The following is a 22,293-nucleotide window of genomic DNA, read 5'->3' as shown; positions in this document are numbered from 1 at the left end:
ACACACAACTATGTATTATTATAGTATGTTTGATATGTAATATATGTATACTATTGTATTTTATTGTAATGTATAAAAAATTGTAATATGAAACTNGAAAATTGAAAACACACTTATAAAGAATTGTAATAAAGCAGTAAAAGGTATACTTCTTGGAAATGCAACTTTTCAGACACATATATTTGTGTACGTTAAAACATCTTTGTAAAATATACATGTTTTTTGTGTCTATACATATCTATGTAGTGTTTTTAAAAAAATAAAATAAAATTTACAAAGCAAAGAGCAGCAAATGATGATGTAAAAGAAGATGATACACTTCATGAATTCTGATGCTGTTCGCGCTAAAATAATATTCTTTTCTTGATTATTACGTCTTTTCTTGAATATCACATTTACATTGTGTGAAAAGTTGCAATGTTGTTTCTTATCCTTTTCTGTTCTCTTTCCTCATCTTCTGATCACAAGATCGATCATTTAAATAATTCCAAAATCAAATCCACGTTCGAGTACTCACACACCTGAAGAGTGTAACCAGGTGGATTCGTGAACATAGCACAGAATATATATATATATAGAACCGCACTCTGTGGACTTAACGCGGAATAGAACCATGTTCACATTTGGACATAGCGCACCGACAAGTCGCTCGTGTACATGGTTACGTAGTTGCCACTGTGCACCACCCATGGACATAGCGCTGGCTTACAGGGCGAAAAAACTATTAGTTTATCACATAGCCCTGACCGGTCTCTGATAAAACTGAAAGCAGCCACGGCCAATAATTTGCTGGTATCGCTTTTCCTCCCTGTTTGCCAGCGCTATGTCTGCAGTGGTGCATATTGGTACCTAACGAACCCATGTCCACGAAGATTGTCGGTATGTAAGTTTACCTCGGTTACGCGTTATTTAAATTTAGATCAAGCCAATACGAACACTGATATCAAAAACTGAACGTAGCGCGGACTCACACATCAAAAGTTTTTACATCACAGTGAACGTGATCGCTCTCGAGGTTCTTTTTGACGATAGTAGGGTGGCAGCACGACAGTATTTAAATGGCGAGTCAATGAACTTTTAAAGTCTCAAAACAGAGAAAGATGTAAAGAAAATTCAGATTGTTCATGATTTATTATTCATAATATTCATACATACACACAATAAATCTTAAAGTATTGAAGAATTTGTGAATGAACAATTCTCACGATTCTATGTGGATTCTTGTCTGACAACAGATGTTGTCCGACAAAAGAACACAAATAGGTGAAAAAGAATCTTCAGAATCGTAACACACAAAGATCTTTCTTTTCCAGAAAAAAAACTTTTTTTTTAATCTCTCAAATGTGTTATCTCTGTCTTTATCACATCTTGTCTAAAGTAACAGATATGAGAGATACACATATGAAAAGAAATCGATTAAAAAAAAAGTTACTTTATGATATGTTTGGTCGCCACAATTTCTGTGGTAATTAGTGCGAACGATATTGCGAAGCTGTGCAATTTGTTACTTGCATAATTCGAAGATGATGCATTTGGCAGCGAAAATATACAACCACGCACATCGCGTACAAGGTGAGCTTTTTCTCTCGACCATATATGTAACAAAACTTATAACGCGATAATAATTCACTCACCGCCGTTATGAGTGCAAAACAAACTTACTTTTAAAAGTATTTCTTACATCAAAACCAAATATGACGAGAATTCTCGATTTTAATTTGTAAACAAAACGATCTTTGCGATATATTTGAAATTGATTTTTCGCAAAATAAAACATAGAGATTATTTCAACAGTTAAGATACAATGAATAAAGATTACGAACGCTTCCATTGTATACGGATCAATTGAAGAAACCTCAATGTCAAATTAATTAAAGATCCTGTTATCAAATCAAAACTGAGAGTTCTTGAACTTATATTATAACGAAGGTTAGTGTGTGACATCAAAGCATTTATCAAACGTATGCAGCCTCTTTTCTCTTAATTGACATACTTAGAGAATGACGTGTAATGTCGTTCGTAAAACATCCTGCTCCGCTACGTGAGTAAACGTTCGCTAAGAATACCACAATTATACTATTCACACACGTGTGTGTTAGAATTACAACTTCGTCGGTCATTTTATGCAAACAGCGATCGCTTTAATCTGCCGCAATTTTTCCAAGATTGTTAACGATCGACGAACCGAATTCTCGCGAACGCGACTCACGAGAACCAAAGCCTGCGGCGCACGCGATGCATCTCTCTCTCTTTCTCTCTGCGTTGTGAGAGCATCGCGAAGCGATTTGACGGATTCTTCAAATTTTCATCAAAACACTATTGATGAAGTTCTGAAGCTCGCATGCGAAAAACTATCGCGTGCCGCAGACTTGAAAGTCGATAGAAACATTTTATTATGTAATATGCTTTGAGCAATTCGCAAACGCCTATAAAAGAAACGCTTTTACATAATAAAAGTAATCTTATACACTAATACGATAATGTGTGGTTTCTTCGGAGATATGTGTGTTTATAAAAGAATATATATCGGATTTCTAATCCAACAATCTTATCAAAATATATGTCAGATCTCTAATCCAACAATCTTATCAAAATATATGTCAGATCTCTAATCAAAATATCTCTATTTTAAAGTGTAAGATTTACAATAATCTGACGTTTTTAAAGAGACAGAAAAGAGAGAAAATACGTAACTAGAAACAAAAACTGTGTATCCTTGTTTTTTTTTTTTTTTTAAGTCGTCTAACATCTTCGTAAGCACAATACTATTGTTTTTTCAATGAGAGAAAGGTTCGCGGACCGACGCAAATTCGTCCGTCCTGCGCATCGTCCCTCCGACGGGACGCGGAGAAAGCCCCCCATTTCTCAGCGCTGTACTGTCCGTGCAGTGCCCATTATTCTGTAAATAGCAGAGTGGTAAATGGGCGGACGTTCGAGCCCAATAGTTACAAAAAAAAAAAAAAAAAAGGGAATTGTTTGAGCGCCCGATTGTATCGTATTTACATATACGGCACTGCGTAGCGCGCAACGATCTCCCCACTCTGTCCATTATTCCATCCCTATGCGCAGACCGCAGACCTTTCTCTCTGAAAAGACAGTATATGCTCGTCATTAACTCTATATATATTCTGCCCCACTGATAATAATAATACTAATGATATTACTAATAATAATAAAAACTCGTAAAACACCCTTATGTCTATTATATATACATGACGGGTATATAACATAGATATATTTCGGCATTGCTTACAGTCTTACCAAATTGGAATATCATTTTTCGAGATAATACTTTCGTTCAATTGGTGTGTTTTGTACGTCTAATCATCTATCCCAATTCACCTTAATTTGTGTTATTCTAAATACAAAACTATTTTCCTGATAAGTTCTCATTTTCTTATTGCAATTTTAATTTTATTCCACAAAGCATTTTTTTCAAACAGTTTCAACGGTAGAAGCTATTTTCTTTCTTATGGCAACGCCAACTTTAGGAAAGAAGACTTGTTCGATTATTTCTGTCAAAATTTGTATAAATTTGTATAAATTTATTTTTTAAATTGTATTTCACACGCGAGAAAGGACTAATTACACGCACACGATTCAAGATATTGTTCTAAGTTTCCAAAGAAGTTTTAATAAACAAAAAAAAATATTAAGTAATAAATTTATTTATATCTCTTTGTTTTTCTTTACACTTTATATCGAGTAGCGTTGCATTTTATGTTTTAAACATAAGACAACAATATGTTAAATCAAATCCGAATCAAAACCAAAATCAAGCCCAAATTAAATTTCGCAATTCTTTTCGCGTAACATAATACTACGCAGTAGTTGTTAATAAAGTACTTGTACAAAAAATTTAAACATTAAGGTGAATTCTCTGATATAGCAATAATGCAAAGATGCAGAAACGCGCGAATGAGAGAAAAACAAAAGCTTGCCGCGATGTGAGAATCAGTTCTTTAATTTTAAACTAATTATAATTCTCATATTTATTATACATGTACGGCAAACGAAAATGCTTTACTCTTTACGCGGTCATAGCCTTCGAGCTGGCGTTGCCCATCTTTTTTGTAAATTCCATAAGAAAATCTCTGTAAATCAGAGAATCCATGTTAGACGACAAAATGTAAAGTATCCACCAATCGCCGAGGTCGACTTTTGCGCTGACGCTTCGACAGATCTCGATCGGCAGCAATCTCGCCGAAAGATGCATCAGTTTCGATCGTACTAACGGCACGAAAATGATGGTCGCTCTGTAAACTATCAGACCGATCAGCATGATAGCTAGTAAAATAAACCAGAACCAAATGAAAATATACGTCTTCTCGTTGACGATGTTGAGCGGCAAAATGCAGAGTGAGTCGTGTCTTTGTATCGTGCCCGAAGGACCGTATTTGTGGAAGATGCACTTGGTGACTCGCGGGAACACGTAGACCATGGGATCAATTCGCTCCTCTTGCGGCGTTTCCGACATCTGTAGCACTCGTAGACCGTAGCTGAGAAATTCGCCGTCGAAGAATCGGTTCATAAAGTAAAGCTGAGCGAATATGTTGATTAGACAAAGGGCCTCGCAGACGAAGTACCGATACACGTACGTGTTATGACACTGAAAGCACAATTTGTTGCTGAATTAAGGCAAATTGGACTCAATGAGGGCGAATTGAACTTAACGCGGGCGTCTCCCTCTCGCGCCTTTCCTCTCTCTCTCTCTCTATCTCATCATACATGTGCCCTCTTCGACTTCTTCGTCCTCTATTCCGCCTAAACAGCTGCGTAACTTCTCGTGTACTAATTTGTTTATCGAATATACATGTATTGCGCATACACAGAATGCGATCTAGATGTGTGCGTAAGAAAAATAAAATTCTATCTTAACACAACCACGTTAGATCACATTAGCATGTATCAATGTATTGTTTTCCATATTTGAAATTTTTTGTATCTATGTTTGTGAAATCGTAAGAATTTAATTTTTCAAATTAATTATTTTTGAAGTTTTGGAAGAGTGATTGATTACACACACACACACACATAATTATTTTCTTAAGAATTTAATCCTTACGATACTACGTACCACCTGTTGAACATGTTTATGTCCACCAAAAAAAAAAGAGAATTAAATAATAGTTGTTCTTATAAACCTAGACATATATAGTAGCCGGATATGTTTTGAAAACACTCTAAGATAAGCAACATCTAATGGCAAAACCTTACACACGTGCGATGTATGTGAAAAACGAACCAGTGAGAACCGGTTATCAAGCGACCACCAGCAGCGAGAGATACGCGCTTATCAATAAGCGATAGATCGACTTTCTATTCCCTTTCGGATTTTTCACGGACAATTAGAAATCATACAAACATTTTGTTTGCCAAGAGGAAAATTTGAAATTCGATATACGTTTATTTGCAAATTAATGGATTTTAATACAATTGCTCACCTTGATGTGCAGCCGCAAGTACTCCATGAGAGTATTTTTCTTTTTTTCTATATTTTCCTTCTCGTCTATTCCGTAATTCAATCCCATGACCAGCGCCTGCATCAGCCCGCCTTCCCAGTTATTCCACAACCATTGCGGCACGTAACAGAAAAGCGCCTGCAATAAAAACATGGCTAATTAAATAAATACTCCGGAAGGAAGTGTCGTGACGATGTTAAATCCAACATTGCTGATGTTGAACAAACTCGAGAATTAAAAAATGTACAAGGATAGATCAAAGCACGTTTATATATATATATGTGTATATTTATACATTGTTAATCTTATCTTCTTTTTTTCTCTACTTCCTTACATATGACATTCTCTCGTCGTGGTTAAAATCCATCATTTATACACGTGTTATGATTCAGATTTGATTTGCCGAACAAACATATACTGACACCTTGTTAAGAAGTTCGATACATGTAAATGAGCGAGAGAAAAATTGCATTAAGGCGGCAAAACATCTCGGATCAAACGAAAGTCAAACTCCGTATAAAAAAGATATTCGAGACCAAGTAGCGACCACACGCGAGTTCGCACGTGTGTAAATCTTTACGCGAGCTGTCGCGTCACAGTCAGCAGAGATATAAAAGATTAAACGTGCGGTTAGTAGAAAGACAAACAGATGGACACACAAAGAGACCAGGTAGAGAGTGGGGAAAGGGAAGAGAGATGATAGTCTTCTTCTTCTGTTGCGTTGCGCATGCACGTGCATCGCACGTGTGATAGATCGCCGATAAAGCCGCTTACCTGGAAGAACAGCACGAAGCAGACCCACTGGTAGTAAGTGTAATATTTTCTCGCTTCAACATCTCCGAAATCGTTCGCGACTCCTGGATGAGCAACTTCTAAGCCGACCTGGGGACACACGATACCTCTTTAGTCGTATGATACGCGATGACGCGCCGTAATGCAGCCACTGCACTCACGTACGCGCAATTTGACTCCTCTCGCGCATTGGATAGCGCGAGAAATAATAGCTCGGTGTATACAGTCTTTTATGTTAATGCGATACCGCGCTTATTATGTGAACATTCTTTTGTGCGGGCACAAGCATTAGCTAATTATATCAATAATATATGTATATTGTCACGTAGAAAAAATATTAATCATCATCATTACAAGCGCGCTTTCGTTTTTTGTTCGAAGAACGTCGACGCCGCAGTGTATTTTTTGCTTGTACAACGGAAAAACATGTTATTTATAAAAGATAAGTGTAATGCAAAAAAAAAAAAAAAAAAAGAAATCTTTAATTGATACGATTATATTAAATTAAAATAAATAGCGATATACGGAAAACACGCACAGTCAAACTATGTTTTTAATGGCTATAAAATAAAAGTGCGTAAAAGTGACAAAGACACCGTATAACACAAGTTTCAAAAAAGAAAAGAAAAAATATATTCCTATATATTTAAAAAAGTTTAATACATATCTAATATATGATATAAATATATAAGAATGATACATATGTACATATATCTGGAGAGAAGATATAAGAAAAACTGATAATAATTCTATCTTTCTGAAATACATATTTTATGATTCAGATAAAATTTGATAAGATAAGATAAGATAAGATAAGATATTTTCTCCTAGTAAAAGAATTTTGTTCTCGGTTGACTTTAGAAAAAAAAAAAAAGCTAGTCAAAACTAGTCCCAAAGAACGGGAAAAACGTTGTTTATTTATAAAGTTACAGAAGTGAAATCGGAAATCCTTTTATAATAAAACTACCCGAAGCGATACCGTAACTATATCCGTAAACTATACACTCGCCGACACTCTATATCGCTGTAAAACATCAAACTCTAGACGTAAAAAAAAAAAAAAAGGAACGAAATAACAAGAACTACATATCGCGTGTAAGAAATCAAATACCGATTATATTACCACCCGCTACTGAGATATTACAAAGCTGTAAACAGCGAAAAATATATCTCGATTAAGGGCCCGAACCGTATCGTGTATCAAAAGCCGCGAGTGTGATGCAACAGGATCGAAAAACTTTGTAACGTGAATCTGTGTAAATACACTTAGGACAGTCAAGAAAAAACCATTAATATAAACAAAAAAATAAATGAAATGCAATTATAAATATAGAATACAGCTATAACTTGTTGCTTAACGTCAAGAGAAAAAATGAGATTTTTTTTTTTCTAAAGTCAACCGAGAACAAAACTCTTTTGGAGATATGATATTTTCTAGGAGAAAATATCATATCTTATCAAATTTTACCTGAATCATAAAATATGTATTTCAGAAAGATAGAATTATTATCAGTTTTTCTTATATCTTCTCTCCAGATATATTTGTGTTTATGTAACTTTTTTTTTCATAATACAATAATCACAGATTTAAAGTCAGTTTTTGTGAATCTTATTCTGTTCACATTAAAAAATGCTTACGTGATATAAAACAATTTTTAATTCTCCTAACCGCGACTGTCTGTAATTACGACTTCGAAACACTCATCGAAAAAAGAAAAAGTCAACGAGTCTCTTTTTTGCGAAGGCGCACAAGCTTTGATAAAATTAAGTGTTCGCCGACAATAATTAACACTTGATTTCCATATTGCGATAACTTTAACTGAGCACAGTGTTATATATATTTGTTTGGCTTCTCTTCGAGACTCGTCGATATAAATAGTTAATAAGGAAAAGTTTTTTTATAAAAATGTATTTTTTTTTTTTTTTTAAGATAAAATTTAAGATAGGCCAAGAAATCATCCTAAGCTGAATAAACAAATCTCTCGATAATGCGGTGTGTTTTCAATTAATTTTTCATAATTGCAAATCAAAGTAATCTGAAGCAAAAACTTTCCCAAGATTCGACGTAAAAGATTCGATTATTGAGATCGAGACTCATTTTGAGATAAGCTAATTGCCAATTAATACAAAATATTCTTATTTGCATTGTGCGCGTTACTAGCACAACGCCATGAATAGCAGTCGTCTCCGAATGTAGAGGTAGTCCGCCTTGACATACAAGAGTCTTTTTTCAACGCACAGATAAAATTTAAACGGTAAAACTTGACGATTTTAATGTAAATCGTCGACGTGTGTTACATGACTGTTTCAACGTTTGCCGATACCGGGAGGAAGGGCAAGAAGTGTGATAACTGTTTACTTCGAAAACGTACGTGAATGAACGGAAGGCGGGAAAATCGTTTGTCGCGGCAATCGAAGATCGCGCACATATATACACACACCTGTCGATCAAACGCGTCCGGCATCGTGAAGGTGGATGTTATCCAACAATACGTGTTGACAGCTTGTTTGGGCAAACCCTCGACAAGGCAGGTGATCGGATTACCGACGTATTGGGTGGCCGTGAGTATGACCGAGCACGTGAACAACAGCACGGTGGTGAAGATATTGTGCATCCGAAACACCATAGAGTCCGTGCCGACTTCCTGTCGCTTCAGATACTGACCTAGCCCCGCTAGAAGTTTATACAGACTCATGGTCGCGTCCTTGATAAGCTTCTTCAATCTACGAAGACAAACGTCGACGCACAACAGGGGGGTTCCCGCAACAACCCCTTGAAGACAGCCGCAACCGGTATACCAACCACGTGGAAAGGAGGATACTTCGAAGACGCGCGAAAGTAAAGTCTCTCTCTTGTAGCTTCAATATTGTTCTTCGGCAAATTCTACAACGGTTTCACAACGACGGATCACGAAGACGTTATACCATCAACCGGCACTAACGAGCGTAGCTCATCCAACGCACGCTCTCGTACGAACGAAAGCAGTAAAACGAAACAAGAGAGAGAGACACACGAGCCAGCATACACGAGAATGCACGTTTGTCCACACGCGGGGTATACCTCCTCTGCCTCCCTCCTTTCTCTTCACCCGTCTTTCCGTCCTACCTTCTCTTCAGACGCTCCGTCGCGCCGTCGCCGCACACACACACACGCACACAGCGCCCCTTCTCTTCGCCTCCTCTCGCTTTGTCTTCGTCTTTCCCTTTCGCTCGTGCCCTTCTTTCGCCGTCCTTCTTTTTCCGCCGTAACTCTGTCTCCTCTCCTTTCTCTTCGCTCTCTCGCCACGGATCCTTCTTCTTCCTTCCCTCGATGTTTCTACGGGCGAGATCGGTCACCGAACCACGTTGGACGAGTTCGCAACGTGTGTTCCAGTTCCTTCTGCGAGAGATTGGCGGTTTCACGTCTCTCACGTTTCGCGTCAATCATTTAGCAATCAAGCCAATGAAACGTAGAGAGAGAGAGAGAGAGAGAGAGAGAGAACGAGAGTTTTCGCGCGCTCCGCCGCTCTTTCCGCTTTCTTTGAAATCTCTATATTTTGTCGCTTCCGCTTTGACTTCTTTTTTCAATTATTCTCTTGCCTGAGACTTCGCTAGAAAAGTTAAAATTCTGAAACAGAGGTTGCGATTTTTTCAACTTTTTTCGACTTGAACGGAAATTTTTGTTGCGTGTGTCAAGATGAACTTGCAATTGCGCTAACCAATGTTTATTTTACTCGAAAAAACGATAATCTTTCCCTCTTTTGCTTCTCACCCTACCCCTCTTCTTTTTCTTACAGAAACACCGGGAGAACGAAAAGGCACTTTCGGCAACGCCAACGTGCACAACTTATACAAACTGCCGTCGCGTATCGAGGAAGCGACACTAACTACCAACTGTCAATCACACCGACCGCCCTTCCCCTCTCTCCGTCTCTCTTTCACTCACCGTCCCCATCCCCTTTCAAAGTCCCCCTTTGTCCCTTCCTCTCCACTCGCGCCTCTATGCGCGCACGATTCGAAACGAAATTGTGCGGCAAGGCGCGCCGATGCCCCCTAGATGCTCCGTTTTCCGTTCTTTTTTTTTTGTTTGCAAAAGGAGGGGGAAAACAAATTGCTCCTTCCTTCCAGCTCCTTAGTTTTTCTCGCAGGAAATGTTGCGGCGAGCGCTGGCGTACGTAAAAGCGTGCGCGCGTAACAATATCTTGAACGACGACTGACGAGAAGTCAGGTTGTGTTGTGTCATCAAGCGAACTAGAAGAGGAGCGTGGAGGGAAAACGGTACGCGGATCCCCGGAGGATCAAAAGACCGACGGTACGGCGGCGAGCGAGTCATACTCGGGGAGGGATGGATCGAACGAGAGAATGGGGAAGGGGAGAAGCACTTCCCCTCCCTACAATAGGCGCTACAATGCGTCGACGCATTGTATGGTGTACTGTATCCGGCGTCACTACCGTTACCACGGTCATCCTTTTTACAGAGGCATTTGGTCGATTCGGGGAATAGAAAATAAAGAACCCCTCCTGCTATGCGGCGTTGACGCTGTCTGGTCCCCCTTCGGGGGGCTCCCGAAGGGAGAACGAGAAACGAGAGAGATATTTAGTTCGAGCTTGCGTTACCCTAACTGCTTGCTTTAACCCGCTTAAACTACGTTTTATGACATCTGTTATTCTATATCGGTCACAGCGGAAAGTTTTAGATGAACATGTAATGACAAGAGAAGTCAGAAAAATTATTTCTAGAATAGGTCAGGTTTAAATAATCTAAATTAAATAATTGTATTGCATTACGAAACTGATAATAAAAAGTATAAAAGTGATTGGTTTTTGATTGCAATTTAATGTAAAATTTCGTTAAAAATATGATAGTCTGAATTTTGTTTTTAAATATTTCCTGAGTGTATGTTAGAAATAATTTGAAAAATATGCGCAGCTAATTTTTATTTTACGATAAAAAATCTCATACCTTGCGTAAAGCTTCATTGGACTAACTGGTTTCTAATGTTCTCCAACCAGAATTACTACATTCGCATTACATAATTCAACATTTCGAGGAAGCAAGTCATTTCAAAGTCATTTGTGCGGTTTCAATCAGCAGTAACTTTTGTATTTGTTAACGACGCGTAAAAACATTAACGAAGATGGTACGAGAATAACACGAATGTGGTAGCTGCATATATTTAAAGAAAGGTGTGGCGCAAAATATTGCTCGGAAGTACAAATATATACCATTTGAGATGTGCCCGCAAGCGTGTGCACTTTATCAAGTAAATATTATATAAAAAAATTAATAAAATGAATTCATATAAAAAAATTAACAAAATCAAGTCAACATATTTATTATTTAAAAAGTAAAAATAATTTCTGAAGAATAATAGCTCTCACAAGAGAAAGATTTTGAATTGTTGTTTAATATACATTTAAATCTAATTTAACATTTTTGTGAAAACATTGGAAGAATCTTCCAAAACTGCATTAAAATGCAACAATTGTCGTGTGTTTTGTGACGCTGCGTATACATATTTGTACAGCCAAAAACAACTTTAAAATTGCAATGTAAAAACGAATTGATCAAACAACGAAAACTTTCAGTTTATAAAAGAACACTTGCTTGCTTCTGAGAAGTTCCTTCTCATTCCTTGAATCTCCCGAAGAGGCAGCTTTCTAAATTATCCTTGCGTTTTTGCCTCTGCGTCTGAACCTTCCATTATGAACGCCAATGTAGTTCTTATTTTCAAGAGAAAATCTCGCTCAAAAGTATAATAAACCTTCAGATGATTATCGCGAGTTTATTACTTTGAAGTTTAATATACTTTAGAGAATAATATATAAAAAATGTAAAACTAATACGTATATAAATTCATTGTTAGTGTAAAATGTCTGTACATATGAGGTGCAATATATAAATGACACTCATGTAAGACTGCGCATAAATCGTGAGACCGACAAACGCTTTGAGCTTGAAAGCTGGTTTGCAGGAAATTAAAAATTTTTCCAAGAAAAATGATCGTGTGACGTGTCTGTGCAACGCATTCTCACAATCTCTTTACAAGTTGTTGCGTTTCAATTACATGTCTTTTTCGATAATCCTTTTTCAAGGATTTAGTTTTGTGTGTTTCAAAAAACCAACCGGTCAAAATATATAAAAATCCTTCAAAAATATCTCGGCGTGTTTCGCTTGCTTGATCAATCAAGATGATAAACAGATTAGCCCAATGAGAATCAGAACACTGTTGTTTATGCACTGCTTCACATATATAATTAAAAAAAGTGTGAAAACTTCTCATACAGATTTTCACAATATTATGTATTTGATAATTGTAATTATCAAATACATAATATTCTCATTGGCCTAATTTGATAATTGTAATTATCAAATACATAATATTGTGAAAATCTGTATGAGAAGTGTTCACATTTTTTTTAATTATATATGTGAAGCAGTGCGAAAAGACACGATACACTCTTGTGCATGTTTTGCAAAATGCAAAACAGTTTCGATTATATAGCGTGTTATCTGTTAAAGGATTTGTTTCATCTTCCCACAGTTTGTAGCAAACTTTAATCCGACTTGATTTTTCTCTCACGCTCACACACACACACACACACACACACACACACTCATGACTCGTTACAAAGTATTGTACACACATCACATGAGTAACATGCTCATGAGCGTGTATATGCTTCGTGTGAAAATTGCAACGTGTGACTCGGTCTTATAAAAAAACTTTGTATAAGCTAGTGTGAGATTTTACTACGAATTTGATTCCATTCATGCAAATTCTATTCCATGTGCAGATTGCTTGTGTGCGTTCGTCATCGTCACATCCGCGAACTCGCCGCATCCGTGCCGTTATGGTTTTCGTCGCTTCTATTGTAGTGACGCGATCGGTAGACCAGAATGAGCAAGATGACGCAACAAGAAACATCTCGCTGTATATCTTATGCAACGAGCGAACATATTGTGTGTGAGTTATATAATAAGAATATATATTTAAAAATATATGTATATACGTTATAATCGTACATATATATTTATTGACTTCCTTTGCGGACAGTCTACTCAAAAATTGCGCGTCTAGTAAGAATTAGTTTTTTTAATGCTTATCTTCAAAACTACCAGAGATTTCTTCAATTTGTTTTTTTTTTTTTTTTATTAACGCAGAATTGTTAAAAGTTTTTAATTAAAAACAAAAACAAACACAATTGAAAACAAAATTAATTTTTCGCTGAGATATTTGATTTTGAAAGTTGCGTCACACAGACTCAGTCTGACTCGTCATTTTTGAGGTCCGTCCGCGAAGAATTAATTTCAATATATAAGAGAAGTAAACAAGTAATATATAATTTAAATTTTCTAGTATATACACATGTAAATTGTGTGATAAAATGTCAAGATCGATAACTCGCTTGTTAGTCTTTCGTAACAAATAATAATCAGAGTCACTTTTTGTTAGGTCTGTCGAGGTTGTTGGCCTCTCGACAATCCTTTCACGTCTAGTCTCTTAATGTCCACTTTCGATACGTTTTTCGACGAACCAGCTAAGTCGAGTAATTCGTCTCGCATACGAAGAACCGGCCAAGCCAATCTTTCTCACAGACGCGTGCTACACAGAAACTGTGAGACCGGTTTGCTGGAAAGCTACAAGATGAGAACCGCTATAACTCAATCACATCAATGTTACAAAGGCGTATTTATATTTCGTTCGTCTGAAGCAGTTTTGGTCTAAAGAGATCAGTTTCTATTTGTTTATGTTTTTTTCTAAAAGTCCACACAATCATATAACATAAATCGTCCAATGATATTACAATTGCGCGTGAGATATTTTTAATTAAAAATATTATAATCAGAAATATAATAAATTTTATCTTTATATAACTTAGCAGATAATTTTATATGTCAATACGAACCAATGTGCTGAAAGCAAATATATTTTTAAACGTGTAAAGTAGTCAACACTTGGAAATTCGAATCGATTTCCATTCGAAAAAATGCATTCAAGATGTTTAATATTTGACATCTCCAGTATATAAATTACCTATTTTATCCTTCTACAAGATTTAAATAATCCATTGCGAAAAACGCACTTTGGTCAGAAATCGAACCCGGAGTTTCCGCATTCCGTGAATTGAAATCAATTCGCGAATACGCAAGTGTATTTGCACGTTTAAAAATATATTATAAAATATATACGTACATCCAACACATTGGTTCGCATTGATCTTACAAACTATTCGCCAGGTGTGAATTAACTTTCACGAGCTTAGAAAATTTGTTTGATAAACGTATAATCATCGTAAAGAGAGTACATTATTTATAATTATATATTTGATTAGCTCAGAGCTTACAATCTGCAATGACACAATTAACCTCAGTCGTCGCGAACGTCGTAAAACAAAATCGGCGAAATATAAAAGGGACATCAATCGAGTGTTGTACATCTGGCGTTCTAGATAGATAACGAACAACCTGTTGCTCCACACGGAGTGACGTTAATGCCTGTGTTATGGTACACGTCTATAAAATGTAGTTGAGAAAAAGATGAATGTTATCGTGCAATAAGAAACGAAGAGAATGCGCGGAATAAAATACGCTTGTCCCAAGAGGTGACTTATTCATAACGGATGTTTTTGCTGGATTATCTTGCGCACATCTCCGTGTGCATTTGCGAGATAAACGAAAGCATTGTCGAGAGACGTACGACGCGCTGGAATGCGCAGTGCATCATTCTGCGCGCGTTTATGGTGTTGAGAGGCTGACACACACACGCGCGCACACACACACACACACATACACATACACACACACATTCGTCACTAAACTCTAAACTAGATTTTATATTCTATACACAAAATGTGAGACGATTTTGCGTCACACATGTATTACGTATAAATTTTCTCACAAAGATACGATGTGTAAACAATAGAAAAACAAATCTTGCTCTTAAAACAATAAATGTCACGAAGTGACAAAATTTATTTACAGTACGTACGTGTATGTTTCTTCGCTTAAAAAAGCATTGAAGTGTTGAAATTATTAAATTGTTATCATTATTTTTTCTGAAACTCAAATACGACCGTTATCCAGAAGTGACCAGATGTTGGTGTAGCGTGTAAGTAATATGAGGATGATGTAAAGATTACCATTCTGAAAAAACATATCCCCGTTTTCTAGATTTTTCCGGTCGTCGCCTAGTATCGTCTTTCTTTCTGTAACTTTCCGAGTAATTGATATTTTTTTAAAAATGACGCTTGGTAGGACTGTTCGTCACATTAGAAGACTTAGGTTACAACATGTGTTACTACTAGCGCACGTGGTTCGAGCTTAAACGAACGCGTAACAACATTCGTTTATTACGTGCTTGTTTATACAAAGAATAATTGACGGTATTTAAAGAAGCAAAGTTATACTGTTTGTCTTTGAGATAAACTGAGATCGTGTAATTAACTAAGAATTACATAAATAAAACAAACTAAGAGAAATGTGTTGCTCTTTATTGCAGTACATTCAATTTAAAGTAACTACAAGTTTGATAAAGTGTTAATTTTTAAATCGGTCGGTTTTAATTAAACAGTTTTTAATGAATAAGACAGATATTTTCCAAATTATTACGTCTCTGTCTCTTCTCTGTGGTAAAATATAAAATAAAAAAAGTTTTACTATTATTTCGCACAGAATTATCTGTTCCATAAACTCTTTTCGAAAATTCTCTTCAGGAAATCATCTGTCAACTTTTGTTCGCGCTAATTGGACTCTAATCTACAAAATTTTCTTTTAAAATCTTCTTTCATCTTCACAGTCAAAAAAAGAGCAAATATAATAATTAAAAGTAAAAATAATACAAGAGTGTCGTGTTGGATTTATTTTATTGTTTCTATTGATTTATTTCCATTTGCGTTCTCTTTGTAGTTACGTCGAGGATATACGAGTTCTAGATATCTGCTCGATACGCTAGGAAAGTATGATAAGTACCCGTTTTCCTTTTAGAAACTCCATTGTTTCTGAAAGACCGCACTGTAAACTTCGAGATATCGTTCGATTGATTGACTTGGTCAGTCGATCATAAACGCGGCCAGTGTGCAATGTAAGAACGGCGCGTTATGAAGTAGAAAATAAATGGCCGTTTTGGATCGGCTTATACTTCGAAGCTCAAAGTCCAAGCGTACAAGGCTTTCCGGTATGTCATTCTTTTTCTTCTCTCGTCTCGCTCTCCTCATTTCCCCGACTGAGAGGATAATGAGTTTCGGCCGTGTGACGCGCGATTCCGCACAGCTCCCGGACTCTCGGGTTTCTCGTTGCATCCGCATCACGAAACAAAAGCCAGCTCTAAAGAAACGCGGAGTGGATTTTCTTGAAGACTTCGAATAAATTTTAACAATCCGATAGAGAGAATTGTTAACAAACTATTTAATATTCAAGATAGACAATTTTTATTCATCATTTTTACGAACAAAAAATTTCTATAAATTATTCATGTTGTATTATTCATACAATATTGTATTTATAATGCGTGTTATGACAAAACTATTCAGCCGTCGAACAAAATTCTCTCGAAGCAATTGTTTTTCACAATTTATATCCCACAAATCGTGTGAGAATTCAGTCAGAATGAAATTTGTGACTGACTGTTATCTTTTTTTTGTTCGAGTGCAGTAAATAATTTTGAATGACTCTAGCGGTTTTGTACGAGCGTCGTAAAAAGCCTGAGAGGCGTAACGTAACCGAGGGACACCAACGTAATTATATCGAAACAGCGACTAGAGCCGATAGTAGGCCACGGCACACACAATTCCAATCAGAGAATCTTAACAACGTAACGATCCGGACGATTGTCGAGTCGTTTATCGAGCGCGGTGCAACGCACGGACGTATTTGTATTTCACGCGTGTACACGCGTCTCCGTGCATGTGCACGACATAACACACTGATTAAACATCAGTCCTCCGCACGAGGTAGTTAAAAGATGATCGGTGCCAGTCATGTCGTGCGTTGCGCGCACATGACTGCAAATGCAATCTCGCAATGCACGCAACACGTATTATTGTACAATTGCGATAAATTGTGTTAAAGCACGCTTATAACGTAAAGAGGCAATTTTTCGTTCGACAGTTTGTATTGATATGTTTCCGATTGCACGCAACATGTGGAGATATGCAATGTTTAGTTTTTTATTTGATTTTGATGCGTTTTGATGCGAGATATCAAACAATTTCTGTAATGTGACATCAACTTGTAAAAACACTTGCACAACCACAACTACACCGTATTGAAACTGTATGTATTTTGTCGTAAAAAACCGAGTTTTATTATCTAATTTCACATATAAATCTAATAAATATATAAATTTAAAAATTTCTCACATACGTACAGACGTACGCGCGAAATAAATGAATAAATTTAATTATGTAATGTATTATATTAATGTATTAAATATAAAACTTAGTTTTATATTTCTATAATATTTATATAGTGTTATATAATATAAATATTATAATATAATATTTATATAATATTTATATAATATTTATATAATATTTATATAATATAAAACTAAGTAAATATTTACATTAAAAGATATACATATATATGGTTTATTTTGATCTCAACATACATGTAAACATTATACCTGTCGATAAACTATTCGAAATTGTGTATCTTTTAATGTAAATAATTATCTGAAATATCAAATTTATATATTAAATTTATCCATATATTAGTCTTCTTTAAAAAAACAAAATTAAGAAAGATCAGAAAAAGAGAAAAAAAAACCCCAAAAATTACATCTAGAATTAGACTTCACTTTCTTAAAATTTAGATTTCACTCTGCGGGTGCAACTTAATTCTACATTTGATTGATCTTCACATCTTCTTCAGCATCAGTTCCTCTTCAACTTCAGGTTGCGAGATTTTGTAACGCACGTGACGCCTACTGTCCAGATCCTCCGCCAATCTCTGAAGGAGATCTTTGAACACGTAGTTGTCCAAATTTCTGGCTATGTAATAGAGAAACAGCCAGTCGCCGAAGTAGTACTCGTGAGTGACCTTGAGTACGTTCCACGGATTGTACTTTCCGGGACAAGCCGTGGAGAATACGAATTTGTTGAATGACGTACTTCTGCACAAACAAAAACTCATCGATAAAAATCCGTCTATAAATAACGTCTGCTTCGTTCGTGTGTGTCTCGCGATGCGAACTTACGTGATTCTGTCGTGAAAGTCAAGGTTGTCTGTAATTTGTTTTGTCTCATTTATTTGGTATTTTGGTAAGCGTAACAATTTTAGGATACAAAAAATTTAGATGTTTGTATCTTTATACGCGTAGAACGCACCTGTGTGTGTGCGAATTTCGTATAAAAAAAACTTTTGTATAAAAATTAATAAAGTTACAAAAAATGACACATTGACGATGTGAGAACGAGAAGATTTAGCTACCTGGCATGAAGGAACATGGTTAGCGCTCTCCATACTAATCCTAAACCGGTTATCACTGCTAGCGCGATGAACCAGAACCAGAGAACCGCATAGATCTTTTCGTTGACGACGTTCAGTGCCATCACGCACAGCGCGTCGTGTTTTTGTATGGTTCCAGAAGGACCGTACTTGTGAAAAATGCATTTTGTTACCTAAAAAAAAACAATTATCGTTATATATATTATTAATAAAGTAAGCAAAAATATTATAATTGCAAAATAGGATATGATATCCTTAATAAAGTCAGGTTTGCATCGAATTAAGTGTTTTTTTTTTTTTTTTTTTTTTACGTGACGTTCATTGTGTGTACACGCACAATGAACTATAGGAGCATTTATTGTTTTTATCACCACGCAGCAAACTTACGGCCCGGATATTTGTTATCAGATAAGTGAAAGTATCTATAATTTCAAAATTTTATTTCCTTCTGAAACACAATGATAAAGGGCTTGTCTATTACATATTTATTGAGTAAACAACCTAATCTATTTTGAATTCTACACTGTTTCTGATAAGACGAAATTCAAGTTTCCTCTCACAAAAGAACAGGAAACGGCACTTGCGGAAGCGGACGATTAAAGTCTGTGCTCATAGATCGGTCGTGATTCAATCTGAGAATCGGTTTTGAGCTGGAGGTTTGAAATAAGAAAGCCGCGAGACGACAAATCTGCGAATCACAATTTCTTTAAATCTAGCCCAAATCGATTATCAGATTGAGATATTAAAAGCAATTTTTGATGCAATATTGCGTTTAGCAGTTTTCTGTCTTGGAGAAATCGCTTTCTCTCAAACTTCTTACACTTAAAATCGAAATGTTCTTTTAGTACTTTAGTCTTTGTTAGAAATTATTTATTCGTTATTTATTTGCAAAAATAAGTTATAAAATATTTAAATTAATATAAAGAATTAAAAAAAAAAACTACGTTCTATTTAAATTTTATTTTGATGTGTGCAATTTATATTTCCTGAAACAAAAAATTAATATTAAAAAAAACAAAGTTATCGCAACTCTTATTGCGAAAAACAGTTACCTTCGGGAATACTACGTCGAGGGGATCTATTTCGTCCTTAGACAGCGGCCTGAGAATATGAGGGCCGAGATTTATAAAAGCTCCACGCAGGAACCAGTCGATTAAGCAAATTTGCATGAGCACGTTTAGAAAATTCAGTATCTCGCATAAAGTTAGACCGTATGCCCACGGACGATTTAAATGCAAACGGTTTATGAAACCAATTCGTATCTGTTGTATCTTTTCGTCGCGTTCCTGCTTTGACGGCACTTTGATCTTATCGTTCACCTTTATTTCCGTTTCACTTTGCAGCGACAATGCTGCCATGTGTAATCCTGATACTAACATGTTCAATCGACCACCTGAAATTAATTCTTCATTATAAGAATTGTAATACGTAATTTTCTGTACGTCTAATACTACATATGACGAAAAACACGCAATATTTTTGTAATTTTTCCGAATTTTTTATTATTAAAAATTGTGCGAAATCTCTTTAAATGTGTAAAATATAAAATAAGTGTTAATAGTAATATAAATATTAAGATACTTCTGTAAGCAATGGCATTATTAAGTAGTGGAATGTCTACAGTTGTGATTAGATTACGAAGGTAAAGAAAGAGACGATTAACTTGCTACTTGAGATAAAAATGTGTTTGTTATCGACGCGCGATACGTAAAAATCGCGTTAATACAAAAGTAATGTCAAACAAAAAATAATCGACCTTCCATTTTTCTCCATAAATAATGTGGCACGTAGAACAAAAGTGCTTGAAAGAAAAGAACAAAAGGCACCCATTGGTAATAAGCGTGATGTGTAATTGCGTCGGTTTTAGACGCCGGTCCAACACCGGGATGCGGTAACTCACCGTCCAATACCGCGGTAGCGTTCATGTGCTTTACCTGAAAAAAATAAAAAAGTTACATCTGTTTTTAATATTTCGATATTTTTCAAATAAAAAAAGTAATATATACACTTTTAATAAATTTTGTTTTAATACAAAAAACGTTTTCATCAAAGAGAGAGAGAGAGTAAGACATTTTTTCGCACCACTTATTTGTACAAAAACGTAAAAAATTTACCACTGTGTACGTGGACATGAAAAAGCAGAAGGTTTCGATGACTTTAGGTGGCACACCAGAGTCTGTGATACATCTGTTAAAGAATTTATTTATTGTTATAAAATTATCAATATAATGTGTTCTTAAAAAAATATATATATATTTAATATATTTAATATATTTTTTATTTCTCACACACGCGCGCAATGCACATACTTTATATGTTCTCCGATAAATTGTCTAGAAGATACCAGAATTGTTGATACCAGAAGCAACAAAAATGTGGCTCTATAGTGTAATCTGAAAACTGTAATCAATCACTCCTTTCATTTATCTGACTTGTGATAACAATTATACAAGTTATAACAAAATATATATATTTGTGTTATATAATTTGTTATATAAGTTAGTATTATATAACGTTTTGTCAAATGCAACAAATTACTTGAAAATAAAATTTACTGTTATTATAATTCTACTGTAATTGTGTGAATCTACCGATTCGTGAATTGTTCAATTCGTATTGAACAATTAGTCTACTTTAGAGATAAACATGATGTATTCGAGTAACATAAATCCATTACCGAGATTGTCGATGACTATTGCATTTTGATTGACTTTGAATTTAACGTGATCTTTCAGCACCGAGAAGGCGCCGAACACAGTAGTAGCCATGATGCAACATAGAACAATTCAGTAGAATATTATCTTGCGCGATATTTTTTCGGAAGTATTGCGAATTCTCTAATTTTATTTTCCGTAAAACGTACACACTGTGATTTGTTCTCGTTTACAAACGTCACTTTTGTACTTGCGCGACATCGATTGACTTCGCGACTGTTAAAGAACGGAAGTCGATTTCAGTTTCGACCGCGAACATCGCCTCAACAATCCCAATAGAACACTGTTCGAGAACATACTGAAAACTTAAAACCAATGTATGTCTCTTGTCTGTGTTATCGGAACGATGATTGAAGTACTCTGTACTTTATGGAACGCAAGTATTATCAAAGAAAGAGGTTGTTATTGTTAAGACGTGTTATAACGCGGCGAGAAGATAAGAGAACCAGATAGCACGGAATTAGATTGACGTGAAAACGCGTCATGAGTCGCGAGTCGACAAAACTGATGAAACTGTGATGGTAATTTTCGACCAACGTTCTTCTCGTATACGTTCGTCTCGTATGTAGATAATTGTCGCAAGATGTTGAACTCTAACCCGATTATTGCGATTTATCATTGCAAGGGAGCGTCGCGGATGAATGACTAATAAAATAGGCAAAGTGTTCCACACACAGAAATACATTTTAACCTTTTCGCTCCGGGGATTTTTCCTTTAAAATTGACCTCGCATTTTAGCTGAAAAAGTTAATAATAACCTGCTACCCCCCTTCTTCAAAGTTAATTTTGAAGGTCAAAGAAGTAACCAGGATTTTTTTCAATTTTTTTCCTAAATTTAGTGCATTAAATTGACCTTATAAAAATCTATTACGTTCGCTTTTCTTGCTGGTCCATA

General features: G+C 35.7%; 2 protein-coding genes across 4 annotated transcripts; both read right to left on the bottom strand.

The window, feature by feature from the left end:
- Nucleotides 1-1,112: 1,112 nt before the first annotated feature.
- LOC109861579 (innexin inx1) lies at nucleotides 1,113-10,462 on the bottom strand. Of its 2 annotated transcripts, XM_020441283.1 has the most exons (5): nucleotides 9,953-10,462; nucleotides 8,696-9,861; nucleotides 6,237-6,344; nucleotides 5,445-5,600; nucleotides 1,113-4,609 (listed from the first exon to the last, which is right to left on the bottom strand). In XM_020441283.1, the coding sequence occupies exons 2-5, from the start codon at nucleotides 8,948-8,950 to the stop codon at nucleotides 4,031-4,033; spliced, it is 1,098 nt and encodes a 365-aa protein (XP_020296872.1). In that variant the 5' UTR covers nucleotides 8,951-9,861; nucleotides 9,953-10,462; the 3' UTR covers nucleotides 1,113-4,030. The 2 variants fall into 2 exon arrangements, with proteins under 2 accessions (XP_020296872.1, XP_020296871.1); XM_020441282.1 differs by having other exon boundaries at nucleotides 8,696-10,462.
- Nucleotides 10,463-17,812: 7,350 nt separating this feature from the next.
- Nucleotides 17,813-21,864, bottom strand: LOC109861582 (innexin inx7-like). Of its 2 annotated transcripts, none has more exons than XM_020441287.1 (7): nucleotides 21,362-21,862; nucleotides 20,994-21,084; nucleotides 20,799-20,871; nucleotides 20,441-20,618; nucleotides 19,737-20,077; nucleotides 18,667-18,857; nucleotides 17,813-18,349 (listed from the first exon to the last, which is right to left on the bottom strand). In XM_020441287.1, the coding sequence occupies exons 1-7, from the start codon at nucleotides 21,450-21,452 to the stop codon at nucleotides 18,094-18,096; spliced, it is 1,221 nt and encodes a 406-aa protein (XP_020296876.1). In that variant the 5' UTR covers nucleotides 21,453-21,862; the 3' UTR covers nucleotides 17,813-18,093. The 2 variants fall into 2 exon arrangements, with proteins under 2 accessions (XP_020296876.1, XP_020296877.1); XM_020441288.1 differs by lacking the exon at nucleotides 17,813-18,349 and adding an exon at nucleotides 18,384-18,563 and having other exon boundaries at nucleotides 21,362-21,864.
- Nucleotides 21,865-22,293: the final 429 nt, after the last annotated feature.

This window comes from Pseudomyrmex gracilis, unplaced genomic scaffold, assembly GCF_002006095.1.
Source record: "Pseudomyrmex gracilis isolate BER0280 unplaced genomic scaffold, ASM200609v1 scaffold_847, whole genome shotgun sequence".
NCBI classification, from domain to species: domain Eukaryota; kingdom Metazoa; phylum Arthropoda; class Insecta; order Hymenoptera; family Formicidae; genus Pseudomyrmex; species Pseudomyrmex gracilis.
The sequence above is the reverse complement of the archived record's forward strand: the minus strand, read 5'-3'. Positions and strand labels throughout refer to the sequence as shown.